The 26935-nt window shown below is 36.3% G+C and overlaps 1 protein-coding gene across 1 annotated transcript; it reads left to right on the forward strand.

Annotated features, from left to right (window-relative positions):
* Positions 1–16568: 16568 nt before the first annotated feature.
* Positions 16569–25171, forward strand: JCHAIN (joining chain of multimeric IgA and IgM). Its single transcript, XM_090268119.1, has 4 exons — positions 16569–16740; positions 19801–19927; positions 23487–23567; positions 24242–25171. The coding sequence occupies exons 1-4, from the start codon at positions 16638–16640 to the stop codon at positions 24444–24446; spliced, it is 516 nt and encodes a 171-aa protein (XP_090124245.1). The 5' UTR covers positions 16569–16637; the 3' UTR covers positions 24447–25171.
* Positions 25172–26935: the final 1764 nt, after the last annotated feature.

A 26935-nucleotide genomic window follows, 5' to 3' on the forward strand; every position in this document is an offset into this window, starting at 1 on the left:
TCTATCTGCTGCCTGGTGAGCTGTGTCACCGGTATTTCTATAGTTGTCTGCCACATTTTGACAGATGCGTTTTGTTTTCTTGGGCCGGCTGTCGGGGGCAGTGCCTGTGTACTCGTAATGACCCAGCGACCGGCGCCATTTGGCGTCACAAGTCAGCGACCGGCGCCTGTCTGCGACCTATTTCGCAGCCCTGTGGTGCTTTCTTTCTTTGGGGGCGGGGGTCCAAAATGGATTCACACAGTTATTCAGCTAGGAGACCGGGATCCGTCCTCCCGCCCCCCTGGGCCTCACTGTTCAAGGCGATGTGGTGGCCGCTCTCCCCAGCGCTGGGGTCGCGCACTGCCAGGGGCTTGACTGCCGCCGGATTTTTCGCCGCCCCACCGCTCCGCAAACAGCTTTGCCCTCTTTAACTCTTACCTGCCCGAATGGCACCGCTGGTTTATAACTTCATATGTTGGGCTTCCGTGTAGTTTTATTTTCTGGAATTTCTAGTTATCCTTTGTTTTGAAGTAGTTGTATTCCTCTCTAGTTGTAGAGGGAGACTTAGCGTGTCCGTCTAAGCCTCCATCTTGGCCGGAAGTCTGTATCAATACTCTTAATAGCATAATTGTTTCAATGGAAAAACTCCAGCTATTGTTATTATAATGAGAATGGTTTGAATGACATCAATGTAACCTGGCACTCAAGGAGAGTGGACTGGAATGTGCATGTGTGAACAATGAGGACTTCAACTGTACTACTAACTGGAGGTGGTAGATGCCGTTGAGTGAGCATATGTACTGTGTGGTCATCACATTCAAAATGACTGAGTGAGTAGAGTAATGAACCTGCATCAAATTTTGTGTTAAACTCAAACATGCCTCTGTGGAAACTATTCACATGTTTCAGAAGTGCACAGCTATGGGCAACTGGTGATTGGGCAGCTTTATCACGACAACATGCCTGCACATGCATCACTTCTCGTGCAAAGTTTTTGGTGAAACATCAAACCACCCAGATGATTCAGTTCCTCTACGGCCCAGATTTAGCACCCCGTAATTTCGGTCTTTCCGCAAAACTAAAATCACCTTTGAAAGGAAAGAGATTTCAGACCATCAGTGAGATTCAGGAAAATATGATGGGGCAGCTGATGGCGATTGGGAGAACTTTATAAGGTCCCAAGGTGCCTACTTTGAAGGGGACTGAGGTGTCACTGTCCTACGTACAATGTTTCTTGTATCTTGTATCTTCTTCAATAGATGTCTTTATTTTTCATATTACATGGCTGTACACCTTCTGGACAGACCTCACGTATCAAGTTTTGGAAATTGGTATGTAAAACATGTGAAAAAAAGAAACACAAAATAGTTTGCAAAAAAAGGTACAATTTTGTAAAATTCATTTATATATGCTTTTAAAGATTAGAAGTTAATTTTTGAAATAAAGTTTAGTATTTTAAATTCTGTACTTAATACTAAGCATTTGCTTAACCTATAATAATATTCAAAATGTGGAGTCAATAGTTAATTCTTAACTGACTAAATAGATCCAGAGTAAAGGTTCTGAAAGGGAAGGGATAGGCATTCATTGTTTGGAGTGATAATTGGTCTTTTTATGATAATAATTCAATTGTTTTAAATTTATTATGAATATAGAAGTTGTAAAGAATAATATAACACTCATATACTACACCTTGGATTTTAAGAAATAAAGCATGACAAAAACAGCTGTAATCAGTTGCATCATCCTTAACATTATTAAACATTTAAAAGTTTTTGTTGATAATGGTTCTTGGTAAATTACACTTGCTTTTGTGGAGTTGGAGAGAGAGAATGCTATCCAGGAGTTCTGGGAAGTCCAGAGCAACCCAGCCCGGATCTTTGTGGGGAGAAATAGATTGCCAGTTGGATCAGCCTTTAGCTCACTTTTGTCATAGAAATACTCTCTCTTTAATCTTTGTGAGTAACTTCATGTACAGTGGTTTTGTGGAACTTTGAGTGACTCTAGGATGTTTTGGAATTTTTAGAATGTTTAAAATTAAACTGATAATTATATATTATATTACATGTATATACACAAAGTATTCCCACTTTTGAATGCTTTATGTTGCTTCACTTATTTGGATATCATTTTTGCTGTTACTTTCTCTTGGCAAAGATCTTTCTTCCAGAGCTAAGAGGATCTTTCCTCAGTTTATTTTTGAGGGCCTTTACCTTTGTCTAGTGTCTCAAAGGTACGAAAGATAGAGATACAGTGTATATGGAGAAGGTGTAAAGGCCGTGTTCCTGATGACCCTGTAACTAATTTTAGAAGCTGTGATTTTAGAGTTCTTTGGGGTAATACCATTCATTACCAAAACTTGTTTTTCATATAAAGTTTAAGGACAAATAGAAACAACAAATTGTTATACTAAATGCAGAATTTAATCCATTAAAAGGAAAATCAAGAGCTGATGTCTGGCCAAGGTGGAAGTGTAAGTAGACACACATTGCCTTCTCACACAGCCATAAGAAGGATCACAACTAACTTCAAAATAAACAAAACAACTGCCAGAAAATTGAACTGTATGGAAGTCTGACAACCAAAGACTTAAAGAAGAAATATTCATCCAGATGGATAGGAGGGGCAGAGAGGATGTGGTGTGGCAGTAGTGAGGTGGCAGCAGCAAGGCAGTGGTGGCAGCCAGCAGAATGGGTGGTCCCACATTCATATGTAGTGGATAAAAGCTGGGAGGGACACCCGGGGAGCAATCCCAGCCCCAGGCCAGACCACACAGCCCAGGATTATGAGTACTGGAAAAATAAAGCCTCCTAACTTCTGGCTGTGAAAACCAGTGGGGGTTGGGGTGGTGGAAGGAACTTCCCGTCTCTCAGGAGAGTCCATTTAGAGGACCTCTATGGTGCTAGAGTGTACACAAATGCACCCACTCTGAGAATCACCACAAAGGCAACAGCTAGAGGGGTGCCAATGGCATACAGGAAGTAGGTCAAGTGAGTGAAAAAGGGGAGAGTACCAAGCAAGTGACATTGTTTCCTCTCTTACCCCTCCTAGACATAGAGTGCCACAAAGCAGTGAAATAGGTTACCCTGCACTGATGAATACCTATGGCTCTGCCCTTACAACTTAACAGGTACATCAGAGAGGGAATCAAAGCAGTTTTGTCTAATACACAAAAACAAACACAGGGAGACTGCCAAATTGAGGAGACAAAGAAATGTGGCCCAAATGAAAGAACAGATCAAAACTCTAGAAAAATAACTAAGTGAAAAGGAGGTAGCCAACCTATCAGATGCAGAGTTCAAAACACTGGTGATAAGGATGCTCAGAGAACTCATTGAGTCTGGCAAATACATAAGGGAAGAAATGAAGGCTATGCTAAGGGAAATAAAGAAAAATCCACAGGCAACCAATAGTGAAGGGAAGGAATCCAGGATTCAAATCAATGAATTGGAACATAAGGAAGAAATAAACAGTCAACCAGTACAAAATAAAGAAACGAGAATTCAAGAAAAATGAAAGAATAAGGAGACTTTGGGACATCTCCAAGTACCAATATCTGAATCATAGGGATGCCAGAAGGAGAAGAGAAAATGCAAGAAATTGAAAACTTATTTGAAAAAGTAATGAAAGAAAATTCCCTTAATTCGGTGAAGAAAATAGACATACCAGTCCAGGAAGCACAGAGTGTATCAAACAAGTTGGGCCCAAAGACAACCACTCCAAGAAACATCATAATTAAAATGCCAAAGGTTCAAGATAACGAGAGAATCTTAAAAGCAGCAAGAGAAAAGCAGCATTACCTACAAAGGAGTTCCCATAAGACTATCAGCTTATTTCTCAAAAGAAACTTTGCAGGCAAGAAGGGACTGGCCTGTAGTATTCAAAGTGATGAAAATCAAGAACCTAGATGACTCTATTCAGCAAAGCTATCCTTTTGAATGGAAGGGCAGATAAAGTGCTTCCCAGACAAGGTAAAGCCAAAGGGGTTCACCATCATTAAGCCCCTTACTATATGAAATGTTAAAGGGACACATTTAAGAAAAAGAAGATCAAAACTATGAACATTAAAATGACAACAAACTCACAACTATCAACAACTGAATCTAAAAACCAAAAGCAAACTAAGCAAATAACTAGAACAGGAACACAATCATAGATATGGAGATCATAAGGAAGGTTATCAGCTGGGAGGGGGAAGGGGAGAGAATGGGGGGAAAAGTACAGGAATTAAGAAGGAAAATCATTAGATAGGGGGATGTTAAGGATAGTAAAGGAAATGGAGAAGCCAAAGAACTTATATGCACAACCCATGGACATAAACTAAGGGGGCATTGTTGGAGTGAAGTGTGGTACTGGGTGGAGGGGGGAAAAGGGAAAAAAATTGGGACAACTGTATTGTAATAGCATAATCAATAAAATATACTTAAAAAAAAAAAAGAAAATTAGGAGTTCAGCAACATCTTGGATTTAAAGTCCAAAGTTCTTTAAAAACATCATCATCTCCTTTAAGTGTTTAAGTGGCAAGATGTCAGGATACGGGAGTCTTTTACTTTATTGAAGCCTTTAAAGGGAAGAAATCCTATGATATTAAAGATAGTGACTAAGGAGAAATTGATTACTCGTAATTATTCATGCTGTGCTTGTGGACAAAATGGAGAATTATAGTCTGTGTGATAGTATGATATTATGTGAATTAACTTGAAATGAACTACTATACCCCAGATGTGCTTATTACTAGATTAGTGTTAGCTTAGAGGTGGGACTTAAGATGTATGCGGTAAAAGTCTATCTTCAGCACTACCACTCTGAACAGTTTTTTTAATGACTTAAATGAGGATTCTGATGGCATGAGTATTGAGTTTGTAGATGATGCTCTGAAGCTGAGAGAAATAACTAATGTGCTAGATTTAAGAAACTGGACCCCAAAAGAATCTAAATAGATCTACAGTAGTCCCTCTCTATATCACGGTTCACTTACTGCGGCCTCACTGTATCGCGGGATTTTTAAAAATATTACATTTAATTATTCTTCGTGGATTTTTTGCTATAAGGTTAATAGGGACTGGGAACGGTTTATAAGTGTGTGGGAAGGGTTTATAAAGCCTTAAAATATATATAAATACTAAAATAAATGTACTTTGAAGGGTGGGGGTGGGGAAGCGTCTAGAACGTAATATCCGCGATAAGTGAGGGAATATTGTAATGTTGTTTTGAGTTTAGAAGATTAAACTGAGAGATCAATGCTAAACTGCATACCTAAATCTCAACTATTTAATTATTAAATGTGTGGAAATTATTACTTCATAGGAACACATTTTTTTAAAATGGGATTTTAGTTGACTATACACTTAAAAAAAACCCATAGCATAATGTAGCCAAAAAGAGATACCATCATTTTAAGTGGCATTTATTGAAAAGTGTTTTGCTATATTTTGTCCTTGGTCAGATGACAGTTGGATTGTTGTATATATCTGGATATTATACTTAAAGGAGACTGTTAGAGGACTTAAGTTCAGAGACAGTTTTCAACTCCTTGTGAAAATGTTCTCCATTCATCAATCAATATATTTTAGGCATTCTTGTGCTTGGTTCTTGGAAGGAGTGAGCAACAAGACAATGCCATTCTCAAGGGGCTTTTATTCTAATGAAGAGGTGATAGGTACTAAATAAAGTAAATAAGAATTTCAAGCAATGATAAATACTGTGAAGAAGATAAGTTAGGGCAATATGACAGCTGGCAGTTGCTTAGGATGATTAGCTACCAGGGAAATTCTCTCTGAGGCAATGGCATTTGACTTGAGACTTGAATGATGGTGAGGAGTCAGCCATGCAAGAATATGGAAAGTGTTCATGCAGAGGGACTAGAAAGTACAAAAGCCTTGGGCAGAAGTAGCTGCAGAGTGATGAGTGAAAGGGAGAACTGTGGGAAATCAGGCAAGATAAGGAGTTTGTGTTTATTCCAAGTGCAATGAGACATCAGTAGAGGGCTTTAAGTCAAAATGTGGTCGGACTTTCTTTTTGAAAAGATTGTTGTCTGCTGAATGGACAGTGATTTATAAAAGTAAGACTAGATGTAGAGAAGCATTTGGAGCAGTGAACAGTTTAATGAATTTTAAGCATGAAGCCATTTTTTCTCCCAATCATTGCTTCTAAATTACTATAATTAAAACTTTCATTTGATTTCCAGTGACAGTGTTATAAAAAAAGCTTCAATAATTTTATTTGTTTATTTTTGCTCATGGACATGTATCTTAATAAAATCAATTCTATTAAAATACAACAGGAGCTTTTTTAACTCTCAAGTACAAATTTAATAGGATGTTTTGTGTTAGAATTATCTTTAAACCCTTCCGCACCCACAAGTTTCATGCTAATGCCAGGTATCAACTATGAGGACAAAGGCAGAACCGGTGTGCACCACGTGTGCACCATGTGGAGGACATCTGTGTCAGCTGTAGTTACTAATGGAGGAAAACCCTACACAAAAAGGCAAAGTCTCAGGCAGCCAGAGTCTACAACCTGTCCATAGGTCTGGGCGCACAGGACTGGTGGTCATATAGGGCTCTGCTGCCCAGCGGCCACGCAGCATGCATGCCTGAGTTGTAAGCAACCATAGGAATTTTCAGCTCTGAAAGTTCCCTGCGTCACGTTCTTTGTGCTTGCTTAAGGGGTAGGAAGGTGCTGGGTGGCTGGGCAGTCCTCATTCCTCCATCTCTTGGTCTTCCCCTTTTGAAGGCCAGCATCCAACCACAGACCCATATGGATGAGGATTGGGGTTCTGACTTTCTTTGTATGATCTGCCAATTTTCATCTCCTCTGGAAGGAGAAATCAGCTGGTGGCACAAGGGGAAAAGGTAAGTAAGGAAGGCTGCTCCCCCAGGGCCGGACAACACAACAGGGCCAAGTCTTCCTCCTGGCCCTTTGGGTCAAGTCTAGTTCTTTCCTGGGGCTCCTCTCAGGTGCCTTCCCCACTGTTGGCTTCAGAACCCAACTGATAGGACTGGGTTGCATGAAAGGCTCCTCTGGCTGGCAGGCAGGCTTGGACTAATAGCAAGACAGTGGTCTCAAGCAGCTTGGTTTTGGTGCTCTCCACGGCTTGTGGGTCACAGGCTTATGTCCCAAAGGTAAGCTGTCCAACTGGGGCAGAATGCCTCTCTGGAGAGGACCAGAGTAAACAACTTGGGCTCAGCTGAAACAGTGAGATAAAGCACAGAAAATGGGGAGATGGCCATGGGTACTGAGTGCAAGCCAGGCAGACACCCAAGTGAAGCAGCACACATCTGTCCTGAGCCCTCCTGGGCCCTCTCTCAGATGGTCCACAATGCAAGCCCAGGCACTTATCCCCATCCCTGACACTTTTCCTGAAAGTACCAGCTGCTCAGACACTGCTGGAGGCCTCCCTGACACTGCTGAGCCCACCCCTCACCTGCCATTCAGTTTGAGGGCTAAACGTAGTTGCCCAATCCACAAGGATGAGGTTCGTCCCAGCTTTGGTGCAAATCTACTGTGTGACTTTGGCCAAAGTAACTTCAATAACTGTAGTAGTTTTCCATTATTAAATGTCTGGTTCATTTGCTATGAACCTAAAACTGCTCTAAAAAGCAGTCAAAATTCTAGTTCAGTCTAAAAACTTATATCTCAAACTCACTTTTAATTTCAAGTTTCTGATGCCCAATTTGAAACAAGATGGAATAACAGAACAAGATTTACCCTCCCACTTGAAACAACTGAAAAGAAAAAAAAAAAAAAAACCTGACAAAACTTATAAAACAATGACTTCTAACACATTGGACATTGGGCAACAAAAGACAGTGATATCTGAGAGACAGGAAACAAATGAGACCTCTACAATTGCCCCAGTTTGCTGCCTTGAAAGGGTTTCCAGGCCATGGCTTCACTGGTGAAATCTGCCAAACATTTAAAGGAAAAATAATACTAATTCTACATAAACTCCTACAGTAAATTGGGGTAGAGGAAATACTTCTATACTCATCCTATTGGGCCACCATTATCCTGATAACAAAACCAGGCCAAAACATTGCAAGAAAAGAACATCTCAGACTAATATCCTTTATGAATCAAAAAGCATAAATTCTAAGCAAAATTTTAATAAGTTGAATCCATCAACTTATAAAAAGATTGTTACATATTAAGTCGGGTTTATCCCAGGAATGCAAGATTAGTATAACACTTAAAATTAATCTAAATCACCATATTAGCTAACTAAAAAAGGGAAATTATATGATTATTTCATTCAATAGATAGAGGAAGCATTTGAAAAAAAATGCAATGTCAATTTCTAATAAAAAAAAAAACGCTCATCAAACTAGGAACAGAAGTTCCTCAACTTCATGAAGGACATTAAAGAAAAACCTAACATCATACTTAAATGCTGAATTCTGAAGATGTGAATTTTTTTTAATTGAGGTGTGATTCATGTACAATGAACTATATATATTTGAGTGAAACAGTATGTTTAATTTTGACATATAGGCACACTTATGAATTCATAACCACCATCCAGATAATAAACATAACCGTCCTCACCCCGGATTTCCTCATATACTGTTGTAATCCTTTCTTCCCCTCTTCCTGTCCCTGTCCCTACCTTCCCAGGCAATCGGTAATCTGCTTTTTGTCACTAGAGATTTCCTTACATTTTATAAAAAAATTTTAAAATGCACAATATTTAATGCAATATGAAATTTAACATAAATAGCTATATAATTTTATAATTTATAGTTAAGTATTATATATAATATAGGGAATCACATAGTATGTACCCTCTTTTTAATAGTTTGGCTTCTTTCACTCAGAATAATTATTTTGAGATTCATCCATGTTTTTGTGTATTTATATCAACAGTTCATTTACATTTATTGCTGAGTAATGGATACACTAAAATTTGTTTTTCTAATTTACTTATGGACATTTAGGTTGCTTCTAGTTTTATGCTATTACAAATAAAGCTAACACTCCTTCTAGGTGTCTTCTGTCTCCCCTCCAAGTCAGAAAAACTCTGGATATGCTGTTTTTATTTCCCAGATTTATTGAAAATTAATTGGCATATAAAATTGTCTAAGTTTAGGCTGTACAATGCAAGGATTTCATACACATATATAATATAGTGAAATGGTTACCACAGTAAGGTTAATTACCATATCCTTCACCTCACATAATTACCGTTTTGTTGTTGTTATAGTGCGAACATTAAAGCTCTACTCTCATAGCAACTTTGAAGTACAGTAGTCCTCCCTTACCTGTGGGGAGCATTCCAAAACCCCCAGTGGATGCCTGAAACCTTGCATAGTACTGAACCTTGTATATACTATGTTTTTTTTTCCTATATGTACATAGGCTTTAACTTAAAGGAAGCACTTTATGGCTTCTCTTTGGAATATTTGAATTGCCAGCATCACTGCTATTTCATTTTGGGCCATTATTAAGTAAAATAAGGGTTACTTGAACACAAGCACTGAGATACTGTGACAATAGATCTGACAGCTGAGACTGCTACTGAATAGCAGATGAGTAGCATATATAGTGTGGACATGCTGGACAAAGGTGTGATTCGCATTTTGAGTGGGATTGAGCAGGACAGCATGAGATTTCCTCATGCTATTTAGAACAGCACAAAATTTAAAATTTATGAATTGTTTATATCTGGAATTTTCCATTTAATATTTTTAGGCCACAGTTGACCATGGATAACTGAAACCACGAAAAGTGGGGACGACTGTATACAATATAGTATTATTAACTATAATCACCATGCTGTACCTTAGAACCCTGGAACTTATTCATCTTATAACTGGAAGTTTGTAATCTTTGCCCAACATCTCCCCATTTCCCCTCACCCTCACCCCGCCATCTCTGCTCGAAACCACCGTTCCACTTTCTGTTTCTATGAGTTCAATGTTTTTAGATTCTGCATAAAAATGAGATTGTACAGTATTTATCTTTCTCTGTCTGACTTGCGTCACTTAGCACAATGCCCTCAAGGTTCATCCACATTGTCACAAATGGCAGGATTCCCCCCTTTAAAAAAAATATTTTTATTTTATTAATTTTTTAAAAAAATTATTTTTAATTACAGTTTACATTCAATATTACTTTATATTAGTTTCAGGTGTACAGCATAGATAATTATGTACTATAGAAAGTGTTTCCCCTGAAATTTTAGTGCCCACTTGGTATCACACATAGTTGTTATAATGACTGTGTTCCCTATACTGTACTTTACATCCCCATGACTATTTTGTAATTACCAATTTGTATTTCTCAATTACTTCACATTTTCCTCCAGTCCCCAAACCCCACTTCCCTCTGGCAACAGTCCGATCTCTGTATCTATGAATCTGTTTCAATTTTGTTTACTTTTTCTTTAGATTCCACATATAAGTGAAACCATGTGGTATTTGTTTTCCTCTGTCTGACTTATTTCACTTAGCATAATACCCTGCAAGCATGCAGATTAACGCAGCCACTGTGGAAAGCAGTGTGGAGGGTCCTCAAAAAATTAAAAATGGGACTAACTGCCTTATGACCCAGAGATCCCACTTCTTGTTATATATCCAAAGAAACCCAAAACACTAATTCAAAAAGATATATGCACCCTTATGTTCATTGCTGCCTTATTTAGCCAGAATATGCAAGCAACCCAAGTGCCCATCAATAGACAAGTGGATAAAAAAAGTGATGCTACATATACACAATGAAATATTACTCAGCCATAAAAATGAAATCTTTCCTTCAATTTTATGGATGAAAAATATTCCTCTGTGTGTGTGTGTGTGTGTGTGTGTGTGTACACACACACAACTACATTTTTCTTTATCCATTCCTCCGTCCATGACACTTAGGTTGTTTCCTTGTCTTGGCTTTTGTGAAGAGTGCTGCAGTGAACATGGGAGTGCAGATATCTTTAACATAGTGATTTATTTTCTTTAGGTATACACATAGAAGTGGAAATGTTGGATCACATGGCAGTTATATTTTTAATTTTTTGAAGAACATTTATACTTTTTCCACAGTGGCTGTACTAATTTACATTTCCTTCAAGGAAAATGTAAAAGGGTGTGGGGCACCCTTTTCTCTACATCTTTACCAGCCTTTGTTATCTCTTGTCTTTAAAAAAAAAAAATAGCCAGCTAACAGGTGTCAGGTGATAACTCATTTTGATTTTGATTTGCTTTTCCCTGATGATTAGTGATGTTGAGTACCTTTTCATTTACTTGTTGGTCATATGTATGCCTACTTTGGAGAAATGCCTACTCAAGCCCTTTGCCAATTTTTAAACAAGAATTTTTTTCTGTTTAGTTGTTTGAGTTTCTTATTATTCCATGTATTAACATTTTATGAGCTATATAGCTCGCAAAAATTTCTCCTGTTCTGCAAGCTGCATTTTAATTTATTATTATTATTATTATTATTATTATTGCTGTGCAAAATCTTCTTAATTTTAGTCCAAGTTGTTGGTTTTTGCTTTTGTTGCTTGTGCTTTTTATGTTATACTCAAAAAATCATTGCTAAGACCCATGTCAAGAAGCTTTCCTCTGTGTTCACCCCGCACCCCCCCCCCCCCCAAGGAATTTTATGGTTTTAGGTCTTACATTTAAGTCCTTAATCAATTTCAAGTTAATTTTTTAAAAATATGCTTTACCTTTTATGTTATTACAGTTGTCTCAATCTCCCCCCCTTGCTCCCCTCCACTCAGCGACTCCCCTCCCTCAAGCCGTCCCCCCCCAGTCCATGTCCATCGGTTGTGCATATAATCCCCCCCCCAACATCCTCCCATCTGCTCCACTCCCTCCCACCATGCCCCCCAATTCCTGCACCATCTCCCTCCCTTTCTCCCCTCCCTCTCCCCACCGACCTCCCCCTGAAATGTTCTTCATACCTACAATTCCCCTCCCACTCCTGTTGCCTACTTAGTCTGCCTTTGTTTCAATTCCCTAGCTTCTGTTGTTGGTTGTTGTGATACAGTTTTCATTTTAATTTTCATAGCTTTGATCCTCGCTCTCCCAAACAAGTCCCTCTAACATTCCATACAACAGTGGCCCAGATCTGATGAACTCCTTTAGTTTTACTTTGTCCTGGAAGCACTTTCTCTGCCCTTCTATTTTGAATGACAGCTTCGCTGGATAGAGTAATTGTGGCTGTAGGTTCCTGCCCTTCATTACTTTGAATATTTCTTGCCACTCCCTTCTTGCCTGCAGAGACTCCCTTGAGAAATCAGCTGGGAGTCCCATTGGGAACCCCCGCCCCCTGTATGCAACTCTCTTCTTCTCCCTTGCCACTTTTAATCAAGTAATTGTTGTGAGTAGTGTAAGATAGGGGTTCAATTTTATTTTTTCACATGTGAATATTCAGTTTCCCCAACATCTTTTATTGCAGAGATTATTCTTTCCCCATTGAATATTCTGCTCTCTCATCATATTAGTTGACCATATATGTGTGGATTTAATTTTGGGCTCTTGATTTTGTTCCATTGGTCTATATGTCTGCTTTTATGCCAGTAATATGCTGTTTTTACTACTCTGCCTTTCTGAATTTTTCATATATGCCTTATGATGGTCATTTAGCATGAGCATATATCAGCCTCTATGTTCCTACAGGCCTGTAACCCAAGGGGAAATGTCAAGCTCTCCCAAGAATGCTTTTCTCAAACTTTATTAGAGTTGATATCCTCAGTTAGGGTTTGCATTTTCTGCAACTCAACAAGGTGTGACCAACATAATGATGATGATGTGATAATGGTTATGACAATGTTAGTAATCGCTAGTACGTACATAGCATTTACCTTAGGCCAAGATCTGCTCTAACTTCTTTATATATAGTAATACATGTTAAGCCTCATGACAACCTTATGAAATATATATTGATATCATCTCCATTTTACAGATAGGGAATTGAAACATAGAGGTTAATTAGTCACACAGCTGGTAAGTGGTGGATTGGGAGATAAACCCAAGCAGTCAGACTCAGAATTCCTTCCCTTAACTATTATAGTATATTGCTTCTCCATTTCCCATTTTTGCAGGGTCCCTGATCTCTTTGAGTTGTTTTCTTGAATCTCTCCCTCACTTGACTTTGAGGAGAGAAGAACACCCTGTCCTCTCTCCCAAGAGTAAAGGGGGGAATGTCTCCTACCACAAACACTCCTATTTCCATAAGGTCAACAGCTCCTATGGTGACCTTCTCCTTTTGCCTCCAAAATCATCTAAAGACTGGAGGAGGAAGCTTGGAAGAGGTGAGGTGGTGGTTGATAGGGTGAGCTGGGTTCTGTTGCCTCTTGTTAAGCCTTGGAGGATGTGTCTGACTCTTTTTAGAATTTTGGGTACTTAGCCATTGTTGTCCGTCTGCTGTGAGTCCTAGTTGCCTGTGGTGGAGCAAAGGAAAAATCACTTTTTATTACCGAGGCTATTGTAGTAGTCTGAAAAAGAGGATGGAGGCTTGGACTAGGGTAGCAGTGAAAATGGAGAGAATCAGATAAGTTTGGGATATATTTTGGAAATAAAACCAACAAGACATGATGGTAAATTGAATGTAGGGGAGAGGGAAAAAAAAGAATCAAAGAAGAGGGTTTTGGCTTGAGCAACCAGTTGGATGTAGGTGACTTTGAGGAAGACTAAAGACAGAAAGAGTTTGGGATGGTGGTGTGAGGGCAACTTGGTCCTCAAGAATACTGTTTTGTCTGGTTACCTGTTGGATAGCCAAGTGGAGATAGCAAATGGAAATTTGGAGCTCAGCGGGCCAGGTAAGGTCTAGAGTTATCCATCTGAAGGTCACAGCATGTCCTATATTCAAAGCCATGGGATCAGATAAAATTAATTAGGGAGAGGCTGAGAAAAAAGTAAAGACTGAGGATTGAGGAAAATTCAGCAAGACACTGAGGAGTCACCAACAAGAGCAGGAAAACAAGGAGAGTGTATTCACTATGTCCCAAGAGAATAAAATCTTTGTCATGATTTCAGTATCTCAAATATAATAAGCTGTGTTAGAGGAAGTGAAGCATTGACCTATTTCAAGTGGTTTTTAAACTAATACTTAACTCAGACTGTCTGCTATATAGGAAATTGAAACAAAATTTGAGTGGAAATAAGGAAGGTGAGGCAAACTTACCTTAAGATCTTTCATCCAGATGAGTTATAGCTGAACTTCTTACTGTAAGAATATTATGTAAAAAAATTAATCATTTTTGGTGAAAAATTTAGGACATGTAGCTAAGCTCCCAGTTATTTAGTTCACTTGCTTAGGAAGGGTTCTATTCACATTTTACACTTTTTAGTGGGAATGACAAAATCTGGATATGAAATGATTTAAAAATTAAACTGGGATCTATTTTATATATGTAAATAGCCAATATATAGGTCTGTTTGGTTATACTGTATCTATATAACTATATAATAGCCAAGTTATAGATATATTTGGTTAGTGCTAAAAATATGAAACAATTTGCTTATATCACAGAATTGTAAAAATAAATTTGTTTTAAAAATTACCTTTATTAGCTTCTTGCTCTTCTATAGTTAGTGCTACTAGTTATTTGCTCTGCCTCCTCCCCAGGCTTCTACTCTATCAATTTTCAAATTTTAGTGTACATAAAAGTCAACTGGAAGGCTTTTCAATAATACATATTTCATGGTTACATCTCCAGAAATTCTGATTGTGTGTAGCCAGGAAAGCATATTTTGACTAGTACTCCAAGTGTTTCTGGGGAAGACAATCCCTGGAACACACTTGGCAAAACACTGGTCCTGATACTATATTGCAAGTCTAGGTGACTCTTCTGGTGGCAAAATGCTGCTTGGATCTCCATACCTTATTTTTATTAAAATAACTTTTTAGATGCATACTTCACATAATAGAAATCTAAAACTACAAGACTGAAAGAATATAAACACCAAATATAGAGCTTTCCTTTAGTATTTATGAATCAGATAATCTTTGCTTTGATATAAAATAAGCTTTAATTTGACGCAAGGAATTTATCCAATTGTTTTGGGGAGGCAATTTAGTCCCGGGTTTACTTTCAAGGAAGTAATAATTTCTTTTTTTTCCACTTCATTTTATTTTATTGTTGTTCAATTACAGGTGTCTCAATTTTTCCCCCAGTGCTCCCCACTGGCCTGTACCTGCCCCAACTCCCACTGTCAATCCCCACCCTGTTGTCCTTTATAATTTTTCCTTGGCTAGACCCTCCCCTCCCCCTATTATTCCCCCAAGGAAGTAATAATTTGTAAAAAAGTATCATACTAACTTCTAATTATTATTATTTTTTGAGTGATGAAATAAGTTATTTATTTAGAAACTACAGTTAAAGATGAGACGCTCTTAAGTGGTTGATACTTGTTTTTGCATCCTGACCACATACCTAAAATAATGTGCTTTCAGATCTGTTTCTTTTTGTACTAAGTATAATTGTTCATGTGAATCCAGTATATTTTCTTAACCCCAAAGAGTTTCTAAATGCTATGATAGTGGAATTAAAATGAAAGTAAATTTTTACAGTATAGTAGTAATATTGCGTGTTCTAGAGCTTGACTTTTAATACATATTGCTAAACTTTCAGTACATATGGATTTAAGGAGAGCAATTATGTGCTAGACTTCATAATTTTCATCCTGCTGTTTTCCACTGCTGGCTATGAAATTTGCTTGCCTACTTATTATCCTGAAATATTTCTTTAGTACCTCTCAAAATTCTAGGAGCTAAGAAACAAAAGAAACATATTTGATGTTGCATATAAATGTAACCAATATGCTCTTGGAACAAGCCTGCCTAAAAGATGGAAAACTCTAGCATGATGAGATGATTCTGGTGGTGGTGGTGGGGCAGGTGGATGCTCTGTCCAAAGCTTAGATTTTTGTTTATGGGTTTTTTTTTTGCACTGAAAATTGATGTAAATTTTTTTTTTACAAGAAATACTACAGTATTCCATTTTCTGTTGAGGCATCTCAAATATAAATCATTTTATAGGTTAACAATTATGAAAGGTGTTACTAGATGAGCAAATACAAGGTCTGCCTTAATGGTATCAAACTAAAGTGTGGCCACTGAGACATCTAGTATCCGCCTGTTTCTAATTCCAATTCCATGTTTGAGTGTACACACACACACACACACACACACACACACACACATATGGTGGCTTGGTTAATTAAGGACTAGAAGAAAAAGTTGACATAGATATAAATGGAACCTTAAGAAACTTTAATTCATTTATTCTCCTTCATTTATTGTTCCAAGCACAACAAATGTCATTTATATTTGAAAACTTTATTATCTAGGGAATAAAGTTGAAAATCCCTATTTAAAGATTCTTAATGGACACCTGCCTTGAAATTCTTCTTCTTCTTCTTCTTCTTCTTCTTCTTCTTCTTCTTCTTCTTCTTCTTCTTCTTCTTCTGCTTTAACTATATGGAGTAAATGTAAAATAAAAAGGGATCACATCAAAGCATGGCTTTTGGGGGGATGCTTTTGGAAGAAAATAGGTAAATCTGAACCATACATTTCTTTCCAGTGCAGCATTAAAATTGCAGACTTCAGGCACAATTGTGATTGGTTTTAGTTTGTTAGCTGCCTGGAGTGTTATTTTAAGAAAGCAGAAGCACCATCATTTGCACACTCCTTACAGATCACACACCTTAACCCTGATGTTTTTAGCTCCAGTTTTCAAAAGAGGTGAAGGCAAGATGAAGAACCATTTGCTTTTCTGGGGAGTCCTGGCCATTTTTGTTAACGCTGTTCTTGTGACAGGTATGTGGTATTTTGAAAATAAGCTTAGTTAAATTAAAAATATAGCAGATTTGTTTTTCAGACTGGAACATTAATGTTTATGCTTTAGTTGACCAGCTAGCTGGCTACATTTTTTTTTTTTTAACATGCCTTAATCTTTGTATGGGCAGTGAACTTTATGCAGACAAGACTTGCTATAATTCTTTTTTCTTTTTCTCTTCTTTTATTTGTTTGACTACTATATCCTAGAGAATAATAAAATATGTATTTTTGGATAGGTATTGATAGCTGTACTTATATGAATATACATATTAAATCTTAAAAATTAGTAGTCCTCTCTTTGCATGTCTTAAATTAGTATTAGGAAAAATGAAGTAATAATTACTGTAAATACAACATAGCATGCATTGGAATTTTATTTCTCCAGATTTATTATGACCCTTTAACAATGTTTAATATTCAACAGGGCCTATAACTTAATGACTGCACTTTGGGTATTTTGTTTATTAAGTCTTCAAAGTACTGTAGAAAATGGAATACATTCTGAAAACAGAAGCACAGTTTTAATAATTTTCATCTAGAAGGGCACATGAATTAGTGATATAAGTTGGCTGGATTTTTTTCTAACATTTACAGAGCTTGTTATTCTTATTTCAAGACTGAGTGTTATATAATTAAGGATAATCATTTAAAATATATTTTATACTAATTTAGTATCGAGACTAATGAATTTATAATATTTACAATATAAAGATAGGAGTAAAACATGTATAGAATAGGTATAAATACACACATATATACACATATATGAGCTATAATTTATTGAGCATATGTTATATTGCAGGCATTATGCTAATAACTTTACATATACTATTCTATTTAATTGTCACAGAAACTGCTTGAGGATAGGTACAATGATAATTTCTGACATATATTTGAGCCCATTAAGATTTAGAGAGGCCAATATCTTACCTAAGGTCACATAGCAAGCATATGGTAGGTGGAACTCAGACCCTTTGATTCAATAGCTCACAATCCTAACTACTGTCCTCTTTTGCCTGTATAAGATAATCACCTTTTAATAGTAAGTTAATTATGTTCATACATAGTATGTTATTGTCTATTTTCTTATTTGTTTGAACTGAATTAAATTAAATTTAATAAAGATTTATTGAGTACCTATTATGTCTCAGGTGCTCTTGGAATAAAATGTAAGCTTTATTAGAAAAAATGCTGCCTGTCAATGAGAGAGAATATTAGAATTGTATCAGTCTTGATGAATTGAAGGTATGTGTACATTTTCTAGCAGGAATATTGGGCTGCCTAATACTTTTATGTAACAACAGTAATTTATTTTTTTCCTAGGTTTCAGGTAAGAAAAGAAACTATATACCATAAATAAAATAGACATTTTCTATTTAAGACTTAATTGCCAAGTCAAATACTTGATTTGATTTTTTTCTTTGGACAGGCATTGCTTGCTTATTTGTATTTTATTGAGAAAAACATTTAAGAGTCATGAATACAGCAGCAGGTAAGATGACTCCATTTAAGTCATCTTACTCTTCAAAGCATTAGGAAGAGTTATATGGTTCTCTTGAATTCACTTCATGATATTTCTTCTCCAATACTATACAGACTTTTATCAGAAGATTTATTAAGAAGTTATGAATAATGAGATAGTAATGCATTATAAAATACTTCAAACAATTTATAAGTACAATAACAATGATCTGAAAATGTTTTTGTAATGACTATTATCATTAAGACTGAAATGCTGCAATTAAGGCCTCTCCATGCAGAAATAATTTCTGGAATAATGAAACTTCCAGTAACAGTGATATTTATCCCAGTCACTTAAACTTTATAACTTGAATTTCTATGCTAAATTTTTGTTTTTGTTTTTTTCAGTTGAGGCTTGATGGGAGGAAGTTTTAAAGGTTGCTTAGCTAATATAGGAATAAAAAAAGATATTTAACATCATTATAATTATGTGATTAGCACTGTTAAATGAAGCTATTATTAACTCTTCAAATATCTGTTAACTGATCTAAGTCCAGATATTAATAAAATTTCTTTGTTTATCCTTGGCAACACTTACTAGATCTTTTCATGTAATATTCAGATTAGACAATAAATGTTGACACTCAGAGTTAAGGCCTTAATGGCCATCTGTGTACTCATTCACTTATTACTTTTTTCTGCATTTGGGCATATTAAATTAAATAGTGATTGTGTTTCTCAATATTTTCTGATTTGTTTTTGCAAATTTATAACACTTCACATTCACATATACCATAACTTTAAAAATAATTCTTATAAGAAATATTAATATAGCACCTATTATTTTATTTGATTGAATCATTCTACCATAATAACCTGATCGTTATTATGAAAATTAAATATGTAATTAAGTTTACAAAAATTGTAGTGGAGAATATTGAAAAATCTTACAAAATAAGGCTATCTTGGGGAAAAATACCCGTGTTTAGCTCTGATGCAAGGTAAGCAAACTATATATACATGGGAGTTCAGGAAGGATGTGATACTTAAACTGGGTTTATAAAAACTAATGTTATTTTTTGTTCATGCTTGAACTGATTGCTTTGTTCTGAGAGAACTTCAGTTTAGATTTTTGTTTTCTCTCTTACTTTGGCCTCTGGCATTTACTTTCACAAAGGCTACATCATTCAGAGAGCTGTGCCTCTGTTAAAAGCACTGGATTAAAACCAGAATCCTTTCAGTTTGCGTTCCATAGACTGGTCCAAGGGAAGAAGAGGAAATTCCTTTTGGAGTACATTTGGATTTCCTTCACTTTGCTGTGAGATTCTACTCAGTTATTTTAGATTGGGAAGGAAAACAAATGAAGAAAGATGAAACTGATCAACCATAAAACTTTTCTGGGGGTGGGTTGGGTGGGGGGGAGCAATGGGGGAAAAATGGGACAGCTGTAATTGAAAAATCAAAAAATAAAATAAAAAAAAACTTACTTTTTTCTGCAGGAAAAAAAGATTAATTCAATACAAAGTTGATAAGTAGATTTTCATTTCCATTTCTTCTTAATACATTTTATCTTTCAAGCCCAAGATGAAGATGAAGGGACTCTTCTTGTTAACAACAAATGCAAGTGTGCCCGCGTTACTTCCAGGATCATCCCTTCTCCCGAAGATCCTAGTCAAGACATTATAGAGAGAAACATCAGAATTATGTATGTGGTATTTTATATTTCCTTTTTTCATGTTGTAAGCAGAGATACTCTGTCGTATCAGCCATTGTTTGAATGTAATACCTTTATCTTTGCCCCTCTTTTTTATGTGTAGCACCTGACCTGAGGTTGAATCTGGTTAATGAACTTGAGCCAATTATGTGTAAGTTGAGAGCAGGAACAAGGTTCCCATGCAGTCTAAAACCAGTCAGCTAGATCAAATGGTTATAACTGAAGGTTCATATCTAGTCATCAACATGCCCTGTTTATGTGAAATTATTTCATTTTGAATCAGAAGTTCTAATTGCTCTTGATCAGTTCAAAGTGAAACTTGAGATAACACGGAAAGCCTTATTTTGTACCACATGTGGACTACAGAGTATTTTACATAGCGCTCAACTGTCTGAATAAGGGTAAGGCAGACTAATCAAATTGACTTATTTGATTTACTCTTCACTTGTACATTAGACTTTAGATATTCATTTCATTTCACACATAGTCAAGGTTATAAGCTATGAGTGTTGATGTTCAACAGCCAAATGCTAATAATATTTAAGATATGAGATTTCTATTGGATCCAAACAGTAAAGTCTTCATTGTGAACACTTCTGCCTTAAATAGTTTCCCCTCAATTGAGTACTACTTAATGAAACAATATGACATTCAGTTCTGTCTAATCAATGGAAGAAGTAGTATGTGTTTAAAATTTTGTTTCAAGTTATGGCTGGGTAACTTAACAGCTGTGTGCTCTTGTATGCAAGCCGCTTATCGACTCTAAACTTCAATAGTACGTATCTCATAGGGCTATTGTAAAAATATATTGCCATTCCTTTTAGAGAATGTATAGTTCCTGGCATATTTTCAAAAAGTATTTGCTGTTATTTATCCATTTAACCCATATGTCAGTTATCATTATGTCACAATACTTCTTAAAACACCTTTGCTGGTTTACCCAACATTGTTATTACAATAAAATAAAAATGCCTTGGCCTAACCCACAACATGGGACGTAACTCTCAAGCTTATCTATTGACACTTTTTTCGGCTTATGTTTGAAAATCCAGCAATATTGTTTTGCCCTTATTTTTCCACACTCATAGTGCTTTCTTCCTCTTCTATTTTTGCATATGTTGTTCCTCTGCTTGAAGAAACCTTTCTCCCATCCCTCCTAGCCTGGATAACTTCTCAATCTGCATGCCTTGGCTTAGATATCACTACCTCTAGCTGGTTTTCTCTGGCCATTCAGACTCTATACCTCTCAGCTCCCTAGTAGAGATAGAACAATTGGAGATGCATGTAGCTCAAAGGGATGTCATCTATGACATTGGCTCCTAAACCACGTTAAAGAGGAGTGTCTATCTTATGTTTAAATCTTCAGATTAAAAAAATTTTTTTTCAGATTTTTAAATGGCACTTCATGATTCTTTAATTCATCTGTTTTCCATGACCATTCTTTTTATGATAGTATATTGTTTTGTGAATTCAGATAATTCAGTTACTTCATCCACTTTGCCTGATGTGTACTGAAGCATTTCTGACGTCATTTCTGAAAGTTTTATTGTCATTGCCATGTTGTTATTCCCAACTCCATCACTTACTAATGACATGAATTGGGCAAGTTACTTAACTAATTTGAGAATGTTCCCTAAACTGTAAAAAAAAGGGATAATGTATATGTATGTAGATATACACATACGCTCTATAGGGTTGTGAGGATTAAATATGATGTGCAAAAGCATGTAGAACAGTGTTTGACCCATAGTAGACGTTCATACATGTTTATTCCCTTATCTCTATCAATATTTGAAGTCTTTTCTGCTAGTACTAGAGCCCTTTTCATCTAATAAAGAATAGATTCATTCATTCATTCATTCATTCATCTGACAAATATTTATTGAGCACTACTAAGTGCCACTGAGGTTGGAGTTAGGGGACCATTGTAGAATTTACAGTCAGGTAGGGAACCGTAAACAGTTAAAAAAGGCAATTACAATACAGTAGTGTAAATGCTATGACAGAAATAAGCATAGGATGTTACAGGGCACCTGATCGAATCCTGGGGGACGTGTGGAGAGTGGCAGTGCAGTGGAGGCAGAAAAGAATGTTTGGAGTAAGTGGTGGAAGTGGGTGATGGCCATTAGCTGGCTGCTTGGGAGTTAACTGGGTGGATGCGTGAGACATGAGAGGGTTGGTAGGCGAGGCAGATCATTCTAGGCAAAGGAAACAGCGTTGCTGTGAGGGGTACATAACATCATCATGTAACATGTTTAGCATAGTACCAGGCTCACTGTAAGCACTTAGTAAATGTTAGAACTTTTTATTTTTGTTATTGGTAAGACTTGGAGATGAGAAATCATGGTAAATTTGTGAAATTGCAAGCTGTTGTTTATAGCTAGCCATAGTGTAAAGGGGGTGGCATGTTGAGAGATGAGACTGGAGAGTGAGGGATATGTCATTAAGGATACCCTACTATTTGTGGGGGGACACTGTAGAGTTTAAGCAGAGAAGAAGATTAGGTGCGTATTTTTGAAAGGCCATTTGACAATAATGTGGCTAATGCATTGGAGGGGTCAAGACCGAAGGAGGGCATTGCTAGGAGAGAAATGGCGGTGTCCTGAACCCAGTGGATGGAATTCACAGATGCAGAAAATTAGAATCAGTTGAACTGTGAGATGGATTAAACATAAGTCATGACAGAGAGGGAGAACTCAGGAACGGTATCCAAGTTTTTGCTTGGATATTTATGAGGATATTATTGCTAGTGACTGAGTTAGAAAACACATTTTTCTTTGTATCTTTTGGTAGGGAGGGGTGCATATGAGAAGGAATGATGAAATAAATGATAAAAATGTAAAAGTAAATGAAATCACTGAAAATAGTTTATAAATATTATCTATTTTTTTCATGAAAATCACCAGACCAAGAGATTTGGATTCCAGCTATAGCTTTACTACTCAGTACTTGTGTGATCTAGGATAGGTTGCTAACTTCTCTGACTTATAATTTATGCATCTCAAAAAATGTGGCTAATAATACCTGTCCATACATTCCACAAAGATTGAACATATTCCGCATGTCATACATCTAGCAAGGCACTGGGACTACATAAATGTTTTTGCCTCAATGAACTTAGGTAGTCTAGAGAAGCAATTATTCTGTAGACAAGCAACTAGGATATGGCATTTGATATAATAAGGTATGTGAACTTTAATGAGGCTACAGAAGAAGGAGTTTATTGAGGGATGGAGAAGGGATCAACAAAAACATCATAGAGAGGGTAGAACTTGAGCTGGTTGTTAAAAGAAAACAGAGGTTTGCCAAGTAAGCAAAGATCATTGACAGAGGAGTTGTTGTGAGGTTGATTTTGAATGGGAAATGCTTAAAATATAGCACATTACTGTGAAATGTGAGTAATAGCATTACTATAGATTCTTATAGAGTGTTAAATGTACCAAGTACAAAAGAGTAAGTACTGTCCTGGCAATATACCTATTACCCAAAAGAGCAGTATCTGTTAGTGTCATTATTTTGACTTGTTTTTTCTTTCTTTTCTTTTTTTTAGTGTTCCCATAAACAACAGGGAGAATATCTCTGATCCCACCACACCACTGAGAACCAAATTTGTGTACCATTTGTCTGACCTGTAAGAGACTGTCCTTCATATTAATATATATATGCAAGTTAATACCTTTTAAAAATTAACTTGTTAGTAAGAATGTTTGGAAAATATGTTGAGGTATAAACATTTACCAATTTGTACTTTTGAATACATTAGCTTTTATGTTAACAATTAGGTATTGGTATCATAAATTTATAAAACTTTATTACAGATAAAAGTTAGCTATAAATTTACTCTGAAGAAGAAATATTTGCCATTAGTACAGGAAGGGCCAATTTGTCTTAATAGTTCAGTAACAGGATTTCAGATATATTAACATGCAGGCGTTTCTTTGGAAACTATGAAATCTAATATCAAACAATTTAAAAAAATTCTTCCTTCTTCGTCACTATAAATAACTTGTTTAATCCTAGTACACAATGTGTAATAAATGTAACAGAGCAGAAATTGTTGTATGGTGTAACATCATATTACTAATCATATTGGTTACTTTCAACTAATTTTTATATTAAAGGTTGAAAAAAATCCCATAAATTATTCTGAATTGTAGGGCAGCTGAATTATGAAAGGTGTCACCCTTTGTCAGTTGTCAGGTCAGAGCTGCAAGAATGAATTGGTTTTGGATAGAAATATATAGTCACTGAAATGCTGAGACAACATTTGATGGGGGTTGTCTAATACAGATAATTGTTTTTCAGCTGCAAAAAATGTGATCCTACAGAAGTGGAACTGGAAAATCAAATAGTTACTGCCACCCAGAGCAATATCTGTGATGAAGACAATGAGACCTGCTACGCTTATGACAGAAACAAGTGCTACACACATAAGGTCCCATTTACGTATGGTGGCAAGACAGTGATGGTGGAAACGGCCTTGACCCCGGAATCCTGCTATCCTGACTAATTTAAGTCATTGCTGACTGTACAGCTCCTTATCTTGAAAGGCTCTCCATTTTGACCCAGAAAGTTAATATATTTACCACCAATACATTTGAAACCACAATTTTTTTGATAATGTAAAACTTCCTCCCCCAAGTAATTGAAATAGTAACATTGTTATTAGGTAATTACATTCTAAGTGTTGAATATTTTACCATCCTGGGGTATATGTTCATAAGAATACAATTTCTAACATTTAAAAAATAGGTAAGGAGAAAAAATGAGATTCAAGGTAAAAAATCAGGATACAAAATTAAATTTCTTTCTTTTTCTTTTTCTTTTTTTGCTTTGCCTTGGAGAGCCAGAGCTTTTGCATATTCCCTGCTATTTTCTATTTAAAAAGTAAAACTGTGTAGAGAAAAGTGATATGTAAACACAGGTTGATTATAGCTCTTCATTATGAAAATGACTGGAAAACATGTCTTAGAAATATTTATAAAATTATTAAAATGGGATTTTTAATATTTATGAAACCAGTGAGCTGACAGAGGCATAATTAAATGCATAACTAAAAATATGTTTTGACATAACACAGATTGATATCAGATCATACAGATTGTTTTTGCCAATGTTTTTGGATAATCAGGATAGTGTAAGAAATTCCCATCAGAAAGTATCAATGTTGTAACTGAATCTGACAAAATATGTATTCTCTAGCACAGTTTGAGCAATTAAATATTCTTAAGCATATACCTGTGTGAAATAATTTATTGGAAAAAAGACTGTTAATTTTGTTGTATGTAAGTTAAATATAATTTATTATGAACAGTTGGTAAGTATGAGGTAATTATGCATTAATCACCAAATTCATACATGTACATATCTGAGGTAGTTTTGTGATTTAAAACTGAAGTTAAATAAAAAGACAAGATTGCTGGGGACTAAAATGAAAAAAACACAATAAAAGTAATAAAAACAACAGTAACAACAACAGAAAAGACAAGTCCCTCCCAACAAACTGTTCATAAGTTTAATTAACATCTATCACATACAGTTACAAAAATTTTTTTGTTCCCTTGTGATAAGAAGGAGCACCTCAAACTTACAGTCCTGTAGATCCTCCTTCTTTCAGAAGCTCAGTTAAACTCGGAGACCATCATATTAATAACAATTTAGCATTCACCATCTGCTAGGCATCAATCAGTACTTTATTAAGCATTAACTCATTCAATATAAATGAAGAGTAGCTGTGGCTCTTCAATGAGAATTATTGAAGAAAGAGTAAAGCCTTCCCATTAGTCAACAACTTAGAGAGAAACACTAAGGAATCAATGTAGATGAGACAACTATGAAAGGAGCCTCTTGCTTCTTGACAGGGAGCATGTTTGACCAATGGCTCTGTACCCACCACTGTGTTTGTATGAGGTCCACGGGCTGTTCCCAGCCAATGATGACTGCGGGTGTCAAGGATACTAAGAGAGGGCAATTCCTGGGAGACACAGGACTCCTTTGCAGGGTGACTGACTCGAAGACTCCCCATCAGCTTCACTGAAAATTTCTTAGCGCTGCACCACCATTAGATATTACCTACCCAACCTTCCTTCCTACCCTCTTTACTCCACCTGGGTCAGACCTGAATCAGAGTCTGAAGGCTCTCCCAGCCTTCTTGGGCTCCCACCCAATTTTCTCTTGTATTTTTAATCTCATCTTGGATTCTGCCTCTGGAGGGCCTGAATTAGCATAGTAGCCAATTATGCGGTATCTGATTTAATGGTGATGTTGATACTGAGCATACTTTACATGCCATGGGATTCACCTGAATAACTCTTGAGTTTACTTTTATTTTGTTAATGAGAAAATGAACTTAGAGCATAATTAACAATTTGACTGGTTCACTTGTCTAGTAAATGGCAATGAAAACTCAGTTGCTACCATAGCCCTAACAAATATCAACGGAAGCTCTTTAATAATTGCTTATGCCCACTCCAACATTTTCTTACAGTTCATGTGGCATTTTGAGGTTAATGTGACCAATTCAAGGATCTGTTGTAAGTCAATTATTTTGTACTATTTGTCCTCCCTTTTTAATTTTAATTAAATGGATGATATTTTAAAAAGACAGGCATAAGTGGGTATTATTGGTGAGAATGTGTTCCTTCTGCCTAGGTCTTAGCCATTTGCTTAAGTGAACACAGCACAAACCAGAGAAAAATTACATTAATTAATAACAAAAAAGTTCATTTTGTACCAGGCTTTTAAAAATCAGTAGACTCAAGTCAAGTATTCAGTTTTCTGACTGACTACTTGTCATTTTGAATAGTTTCATGTAAATTGATATTCAAAATGAACCATAATTAGCTTCTGCAGTCACAGATACACAGATGTATACACACTCATAACCAGACATGATCCCTGACTTGGGATCAGTGGGATAGGAAAATTACCCTTGAACAGGCTTTCCAGGTCTATACTTTGGGGTGGCTGTGTGTATAGTGGGTAAATCCATGTCCTAGG

Source organism: Furipterus horrens, unplaced genomic scaffold (assembly GCF_987537825.1).
Source record: "Furipterus horrens unplaced genomic scaffold, mFurHor1.1.pri manual_scaffold_2, whole genome shotgun sequence".
NCBI classification, from domain to species: Eukaryota; Metazoa; Chordata; class Mammalia; order Chiroptera; family Furipteridae; genus Furipterus; species Furipterus horrens.